At 29.6% G+C, this 8,787-nt stretch overlaps 3 protein-coding genes across 3 annotated transcripts; all 3 read right to left on the minus strand.

The window, feature by feature from the left end:
- Nucleotides 1-238: 238 nt before the first annotated feature.
- On the minus strand, nucleotides 239-1,051 carry LOC127093196 (protein FAR-RED IMPAIRED RESPONSE 1-like). The gene has a single exon (XM_051032100.1). The coding sequence runs from the start codon at nucleotides 1,049-1,051 to the stop codon at nucleotides 239-241; it is 813 nt and encodes a 270-aa protein (XP_050888057.1).
- A 3,551-nt stretch (nucleotides 1,052-4,602) lies between these two features.
- Nucleotides 4,603-5,406, minus strand: LOC127118353 (PRA1 family protein F2). Its single transcript, XM_051048537.1, has one exon. The coding sequence runs from the start codon at nucleotides 5,206-5,208 to the stop codon at nucleotides 4,603-4,605; it is 606 nt and encodes a 201-aa protein (XP_050904494.1). The 5' UTR covers nucleotides 5,209-5,406.
- A 176-nt stretch (nucleotides 5,407-5,582) lies between these two features.
- LOC127118343 (thioredoxin-like 2, chloroplastic) lies at nucleotides 5,583-8,229 on the minus strand. Its single transcript, XM_051048526.1, has 4 exons — nucleotides 7,846-8,229; nucleotides 7,328-7,507; nucleotides 6,195-6,359; nucleotides 5,583-6,038 (listed from the first exon to the last, which is right to left on the minus strand). The coding sequence occupies exons 1-4, from the start codon at nucleotides 7,999-8,001 to the stop codon at nucleotides 5,907-5,909; spliced, it is 633 nt and encodes a 210-aa protein (XP_050904483.1). The 5' UTR covers nucleotides 8,002-8,229; the 3' UTR covers nucleotides 5,583-5,906.
- Nucleotides 8,230-8,787: the final 558 nt, after the last annotated feature.

An 8,787-nucleotide genomic window follows, 5' to 3' on the forward strand; every position in this document is an offset into this window, starting at 1 on the left:
CACAAAAAAGAATTTGTGTCTTCACTTGATAGTAATCCACAACCAAGTAATGTTGATTGACCATGGTGATTGACACCCACGAATGCAACAAAAGGTATGTCATACTTGTTAGTCAAGTATATTGTGTCAAAAGTTATAACATCTCCAAAATATTCGTAAGTGGCTTTACTTCTTGCATCAGCCCAAAATACATTCCTCACATGAAAATCATCATTCGTAAGTGGCTTTACTTCTTGCATTAGTCAAAAGGTATGTCATACTTGTTAGTCAAGTATATTGTGTCAAAAGTTATAACATCTCCAAAATATTCGTAAGTGGCTTTACTTCTTGCATCAGCCCAAAATACATTCCTCACATGAAAATCATCATTCAAATAGAAGAAATTTGTATTTTGTTCCCTCATTTTACAAAAATAACTAATCAAAGCCTTACCATCACCTTCTTTTCCAATCGCATGATGCTCTTTGTTAATATAATTCCTTACATCTTTTTCACAAAAGGGAATATTTTCATGTCCTCCTGCATCTTTAACAAGCGATTGAAAAGTCTTGTTCATCCTTACTCCCGCATCATCATTGATTTGGATTGTTCTCCTCACATGTAAGTTCATTTTCTTGTTAGCCTTGAACAAGCTTGCTTTTGTAGGACTAGTCTCATGAGAATGGTTAGATTCAAATTGTGTAATGTACCACAAACCATCTTGTTTCAATTTAATACAAATCTTGGCAGGATAATTTTTCTCTCTAGATGGTAGTGTCTTTAACTTGCATGAAAGTTTTGAAATGTTAGACCCTGCTCTTGAACATGAAAGTATTAGGTAGTTGACCTCCCCATCATCTCCTTTTTTCGATGATTTAATCCTCCATCCAAACCCTTTTTTTAAAGCATACTCTTGATAATATATTTTAACTTCCTCTAGACAATAAAAATACATCCCAATTGTAGGAACCCAAAGTGAGTCATCATCATCACCGTCACAATCACCATGATCAACTTCTACATCTTCCCCTTGACTACTACCACATTCTATAAAAATGCTTGAACTGTCCATTATGACACAAAAACTGCATAAAAAAATATTAATGTTATGTATAATATAAATTTATAACAATGTTGGTTAATAGCATTCAAAATTATGGTTAATGTTGTCTATAACTTGGTTAATAAACGCCCAAACATGTGGACAAGTTTATAACATTGTTTATTATAAAGTTGGTTATTGGTGTGATATAAGTTGGTTAATACAGTTCCCAAAATGGTTAACAAACCGACATGAGTAAATATATGAAATCGTTTCACAGTAAATAAACATGGTTAACGGTATGAGCAAAGTAGATGAATATTGTTTAGAACATAGTTAATGAACAAACGTGAATAAACATATGAAATCTATAATAGTAAACAAAATTGGTAATACTGTGTTAAATCTAGAAACATATGAACAATCGTGAACAAACATATGATCCAAAAGAAAAACATTGATATTATTGGATGAATCTATAATGATATCTAGAAACTTATTGAGTTAAATCTTCATCTTCGTCACATAATGATTCTAAATAAATTTCTCTTTTTTTGATAAACTATGTATTTGATTGGGTATGGTTGAAGATGTAAAGAAAAGAATAGTTGAAGAAGATATGAGAAATGACGCGAAAAGAGAAAGAAGAAGAAGAAGAAATGGATACAATGGCCACTGAGATGTGATTGTTGTTAGGAGAGAGAAAGATATGACCACATATAATAATACATTGAGAAACAAAAAGAGATGATCATATTTTATTATTTAAAGTAGTAAATACACACTATCATAAGATATAGTCTATCATTGAAGTGTAAGAAAAGCAAAACTGAATAATTTCTTATTTACTTGAACAAGCAAGCATCATGCTTTTTTAATAGAAGATTAGTATTTAGAGCGATGGAAGAGAATTTGCATCGAAAGTTAATTATTAATAACAAAAGGACTGACTTATCATATTTCTAAATCCATTTTATATATTATACTCATTACCTAAAAATGAAATGAATTCATTAGCATATATGAGCTTGAATTGCATACGTATCCTTGTAAAACAACTATAAAAGTGATTTTATTGACTTATTAATGTAGTATTGCGTGATGGAACATTATGAATACGACATGAACAAAGTTATAGTAATAATTTGTTCAACTTTTAGAATAAAATAATAGTGACAATTGAGTATCGATTAATAATGTCAAAAAGATTTCTCGTTATTATAATAACAAGTGAATACACTCAATTGAGCATGATTACTTAATGTTTTCAAAATTTATTTTGTTTTATCAAATCATATTAAGGTATCTTTTATTTTTGAGAAATGAATTGTTAATTATTTAATATTTTTTATTCTCATATAAAAAGATGAGAATCTTACACTCATACAAATAAATAAATGATAATCACTCATAACCTTTCTCTCTAAATTAACATAACTCTGAAAACAAAATAAAAAATCAACTTAATTCTTTTATATATTTTTTTAATTAAATTAAATATATTTTATAAATATTAAAAAAAATTCTAATTACCTAACAAACACATTGATAGGAATTTTATTTCTGAAGAATAATATTTCTAGGATTATAAATTTAATTCTTTAAATACACCCATAAAATTAAAGTAATTCTGACTTCTAATATTAGATTAGTTTGTTTAACAACATTGCTATGTTTACACTATAAGTTACACCTACATTACTATTCACAAATACGGTGAATAGTATCGTGAACAGTAAATATGTACATGAAAAGTGATGTGAACAGTTCATGAACAGTATCATGTAAACAGTGTGTGCACATGAACAGTACCCCCTGTGACTGTGTACTGTTCATGAACAGTTATTTATATATTAAAATAAAGTTGATTAATGAAATGTAAAAAATTGGTTAACGAAATTATGAAATTGGTTAATTAACATCCATATATAAAAATAATTTTTAATAGTAAAATAAAATTGGTTAATAAAATATTAAATATTGATTAATGAAGTTATAAAGTTGGTTACTCATACGGTACTCTTAAATAAAAAAATAAAAATAAAAATAATTCTTTTATATATTTTTATAAAATAATATTTTATTATTATAATATTTTACTGTTCACCGTATTGGTGAAAAGTAAAATATGGTGTAGTGTATATTTTGATGTATGAATAGCATTTTTCTTTATGTAACTTCACTTCTTATTTCTATGATAGTGTAATAAATCTAAAAAATATGCCTTAAAATAAATTACTTCCTCCATTTTTAAATATAAGATTCTCATAAATTTTGTCAATTCTTTTTTATAAAATCTTCTTTAAAATGTATTAATTATTTTATATCAATATACCTCTAACTATGTTATCCGACCCGATAAGATATCAACTCTTGGACTTATATTTTGATACCCTCCTCTAGAGAATGAGATAAATGTCAATGTATATGATAGTTCCATGGGTAATTCATGATCATTCGGTTTTGATGGTCTTTTGAGAAACTCTTATGGAGATTGGATCACATGTTTTATAAGAAGTTATGAATTCACCTCTAATATTAATGTCGAGCTTCAAGCTCTTTCTCATGCTAAGGATATTGCTTCGAATATTGGTTTTAAAAATGTGATTTGCGAGTATAACTCTCAAACGACTCTGAAGTTAGAGAGAGAGATTTCTAACTAACTTCTAACAAAAAATTAGAATTCTGTTATGGGTCAATTCTCTATTACAAACTAAAACCACACTTGATTTATATATTACTCAAAACAAAATGTAAATTCAAATGCAAGTTAAATTAAACTTAAATGTAAACTCAAATGAATTAGATCTAATAGTGCATTCTACTCATCCTTATGCATCTCTCGGGGATTATATTCAATCTCTTATTCATAAATTGTGACAGTTTGTCCTTGTTCACACATTACGCGAAAGGAATGTTAATATTGATTAATTTATTAAATTGAGAATCTCTTATTCCAGAATTGATAATGTTTTCTATTTGTCTCTCACCTTTAATTGATATATATATATATATATATATATATATATATATATATATATATATATATATATATATATATATATATATATATATATATATATATATATATATATATAAGATTTTATGGAAATTCAACTTTAGAAAACTTAATTTTCTGTTATTTTCTTTTCATTGATAAAGAAGATAGTGTTTTCTATTTGTACCTCATCTTTTAACAAACTTAGTATCCAGAGAGACTAAGGTAGTATATACTAAAAAAAAGGGTTATAAACATAAGGTCGTTGTCATCATTGCAACAACTTCTTATCCTACTTGTCCAAGCAACTTACTTTATAAACAACATTTATGTATACATGCAAATTGCATTGTGGGGAATAGAATTTGGATCACCGCCAAGGGTAATTGAATTCATGCTTTAGACACAATGAATGTAAAACAACAAGTGTCTTCAACATTCACTCTCCATATATTGTAACAAGAGACAATGGTTTTGTATAAATGATAACAAAATCAATTCATTGAATAATGAATATATATTGTACTACAAGAAATGAAACATAAATTTCATGTTGATTCTATATAGTGTGAGAAATGAATTTCTAAGGAGGCAAACTAAAAGAAGATGAACCAGGTTGTCTAAGAGGGACTTTGATAACTTCTCTAACACCTCTTACAATTCTTACATCTTCATCCAATGTGAAAAGATCCTCAGTTTCTCTCAATACAGCATGGACCAACACAGCACCTAGACCAACACACATACCAACTATCACATTATGTGTTACATTTGTTAGAACAAGCAAACCAATGGTGATCAACAACAAGGATATTACCACCAATCTCTCATCAATTTGATACCCCAAAATCACCAAAGGTGTAACTCTAAGGAAATATAAGTACAACCATCCAATCATCATCACAATTAACATGATCAATGATGTAGGGTTTCCTAGTAAGCTAAGGAAAAGAATGAACAATATGATGATAACGTAATTTGCGCGGAAATGTTTGGCGTTCGTGTTGATTCTTTGAAGTGCGTCGAAGAAAGATGATGGGGGTTTGATATGAGATGATCGGATCATTTCTTTCCATGGTCTTGTTACGCCTAGACCCGCCTGGATTCGGTCTTTCACCTCCAAAACGTAAACTAAGTTTGTATTTGACCGAGTTTCTTCGTCTTCCAAGATTGTTCCGTAGGTAGTCATCTTCTAAAAGGTGGAGAGAACAAGGAATGATCCAAACTGAAGATAATTTGGTTGGTGCTTTCCCTTTGCTATGAGAATGTTTGACTGAGTAAAAGATAGTTACATTTTTTAATGAAAAAAAAACATTTTCTGACTCTATGATTGTTGTTTCAACCATTGATGTTAGAATATCCTTAACAAACCCAAATGTTGTGGATCTCTACGGTTTTTTAGGACAGGTTCTTGTGTTGTGTTTTGTGACGCTTGTATTAGTACAAAGTTTAGAAAATAAAAAAGAAAATGTTTTTATTTCTAGATCAAACAGAATCAAGACGTAATTTCTATAACATAATGGCAGAAAATTTATAAAATAATAATAATAATTAAGAGTTAAATTAATAAATTATCTGTTTGTCTACTGAATAAGCGAAAAAATCAAGCTATAACAAGAGATATGTTTAGCTTACAGATACATAAAATTTTCAAGTAAATACAACTTAACACCTAACATGTCATTTTTGCTGAAGTTTTCAAGTGCTTGATTACAATCAGCTAATGAATGATTAAGAAAAAACAGATCAAAAAAATACAAGTGTAGAGAGATATACAGATTACATATCATAACTCTTTGTCGATCGCAGCTTCCAAGTTTCAATGGAGTTACACTTTGGGAGGCAAACTTATAAGCTACAGATTCATGGATGGAGGTATTACGATTATCAAACAGATTCTGCTGGTTTATCCTTGGGAGCAGAGGACGATTCAAGAACCAAATCGCCGATTCCCTTGGGAGGACCGATGCTGCATCGAGCTGTGTTATGTGTCAAGATGGCATCCTTTATTTTTTGAAACTGTAATTTTCAAAAGAACCATTATCAGCGTATCATTGAATTTAAAGATTTTCCTCCCAGCAATCTAAATAAATTCTATCATCGTATATTTGTTTTGTTCGGCTATTAGGCCTTTGAGCTACGCATTTCAAGTCATGAACAAGAAAAAATAATTACCTTGGCAAGTGAACATGAAAATGATTCCAGCTGCCCCTCAGCCCCTCTATAGAAGTGGAAGTAAGGAAGTACTTTAACATTCAGACTTTTGCACATTGGCTTATTCTCGTCAAAATTTACTTTCAAAAAAACAATCTCAGGGTGTTCTTCAGCTGTTCTACATAGCTGCCAAAGCCATTAAACAATGATATCAGATACAGTAAAGCTATAGTATAATTTCATCAACAACAACTGAGTCTTATCCCAATAGTTTTTAATAGTTTCACTTATAGTTTTTTCTAGATTGTTTACTCAATTTAGTAATTTGACTACCCTCCATCATCTGATCTACTCTTCTTACTACATAATCTATTGATCTTTTCTCTACAAGCTCAAACCCCCTAAGCTTTATTTCCACCATTATTTCTACTAATAGGTATTACTCCAACTCTCTTTAATGTCGTTATTTCTAATTTTATCTTCGAACGCAATATCCGTATCTCTATTACGCTTAATTTATTTTCGTGTTGGTTCTTTATAGCCTAACAATCTATCTCGTACAACATCGTCGATATTACAATTTTGTGATAAGATTTTCCCTTATGCTTTAGCAGTACTTTCATATCATATAAAACTCGTGAGACCCTTCTCCATTTCAACCACCCAACTTGAACTTGATGGTTTACATCTCCTTCTAATTCTCCTTCGTATTTGATCTATGTCACAGAGATTCAACTAAATTTTACATTGACTCTTGACTGCCTAACACAACTCTCCTTTTATTCCGACATGGGACCGACTATGCATAGCAAGGCTAACATAGACACGATTTAGAATAATTTTCACAGCATAATATTTGGTCGATTAAACTTTCTCTTTTCCCTTATTGTTGCACATGAAGTAAGCACCAAAGCCTAATAACCAAGAAATGAAAATCAAACAGGTCATATACTTTTAAACTGATATCCATGGAAAGATTCATTCAATACTTAGACTTAAAGATTAGTATCACTCCTATAACCAAGGCATGACCTTTGACTCATGTTGATCATATTCGATCATACGACCCAGCCAATTACATAAAAGTTATTTACCCTTTAATAAAAGTAGCGCACAATAGAAGACATCGAGAAAATAAATGAGTGAAATAGAACCTTGGGGAATAATGCTCGGCAAGAAGCACACCAAGTCCCATAAAACTCAACAATAACTAGTCTATCCTCAGCTTGACTCAAAGCATTCAGAAACTCTTGTGTGGAGTGAATGTCAATCATGTTTGGTGCATTCTTTTCCCACCATTTTGGTGGACCATTTTCTGTAACAGCTGCACATACCTGAGTAAAAACCAACAAAAACTATGAGAACAAAACACTGGTAGAATTGTTTAACCTAACACTCACACTCACACAGAAACTTGCAATTGATCAAAAGGCAGAGGAAAATTAAACAATTTGCATTGATACATAAATGTGAACAAAATATTTCAATAACAAAAAACTACACTTTCTCTCTCTAAAAAAAAAAGCAATACATAGAAAAGGGTTTATCTTAATCTTCCTACCCAAGATTGAAAAGTGTTATAAAAATGCAATTAGAGCAAAATTAAAACAAGGGGTGGCATAAAGTTACTTAATTTCTCACCTAATTGTGTAATAATAAAAAAAGGGGTTACCTTGAAAGGAAGCAATTGTTTTCTGGATTTGAAATGCGACGGCGGTGGCAGAGAGAAAAGGCTCTTAGGTGGAAGCGGCGGGAGAGTAGTGAAGAAAGAGGGAGATGGAAGTCGAAGAGATTGAAATTGTAATCGAATAGTATGAACATGTGCCATTTATACACAAGACAAGTAAAGAGAGAAATAGTGATATACTAATAGTATGCTATGCTAGGAAGAGGAACAAGATTGAATTGGATAGAACATGAGTTGAGTTGTGATGAGATGAGATGAGAGAAGAAGTGTGTTTGAATTGAGTGGATAGGTTGAGTTTGAGGAGAAAAGAAAGGAAGCAAAATAAGATAGATTTTTTCTCTTTTTCTTCTCAATTTCTTGCTTGTTTTTGGCCTAATTTTATTTTACCAAAACCTCTTAACCACTTTAGATTTCTCATCTCCTTCTTAATTACTTGGTTATTGCATAATTATGTCACCTAATAAGAACTCTAATTTTGAAAAGGATAACTTGTTAAAATTTGTAATACTAACATGATCATTAATTTAAAGATATTTGTAGATAAATGAGAGTTTGAATATTGAGTTATTTCTTACCATTTCAATAATGAGTAGATAGAAGATAGTTGTTAATAATCCATAGTGTAAGATATGCTCTATACTAGTTTTTTAAAATACATTGAAATATAAATATTGTATCACATATTTCATTTGTCCTAAATTATAAGTATATTTCATTTATGAAATAAAGAGTATAATTTATTTTGTATGGGAAATAAAAATTATGAATGATTTTATAATATTTTTATTTATTAATTATAAAAAAACAATTAAAATAATTAGAACGAGACATATTAGTAAATAGTAGAGAGTATATTAGGAGAAAAGGTATTAATATTGTATTGTAATTATAAAACGATTTATGATTTGAGATTTTTTTTTTTTAATT

Source organism: Lathyrus oleraceus, chromosome 1 (genome assembly GCF_024323335.1).
Source record: "Lathyrus oleraceus cultivar Zhongwan6 chromosome 1, CAAS_Psat_ZW6_1.0, whole genome shotgun sequence".
Lineage (NCBI taxonomy): Eukaryota > Viridiplantae > Streptophyta > Magnoliopsida > Fabales > Fabaceae > Lathyrus > Lathyrus oleraceus.

Coding starts and splice junctions, on each gene's coding strand:
- LOC127093196 (XM_051032100.1), bottom strand. CDS start 1,051: ATGGACAGTTCAAGCATTTTTATAGAATGTGGTAGTAGTCAAGGGGAA.
- LOC127118353 (XM_051048537.1), bottom strand. CDS start 5,208: ATGACTACCTACGGAACAATCTTGGAAGACGAAGAAACTCGGTCAAAT.
- LOC127118343 (XM_051048526.1), bottom strand. CDS start 8,001: ATGGCACATGTTCATACTATTCGATTACAATTTCAATCTCTTCGACTT. Junction 7,508..7,845: donor AACAATTGCTTCCTTTCAAG/GTAACCCCTTTT, acceptor GTTTTTACTCAG/GTATGTGCAGCTGTTACAGA. Junction 6,360..7,327: donor GCCGAGCATTATTCCCCAAG/GTTCTATTTCAC, acceptor TGGCTTTGGCAG/CTATGTAGAACAGCTGAAGA.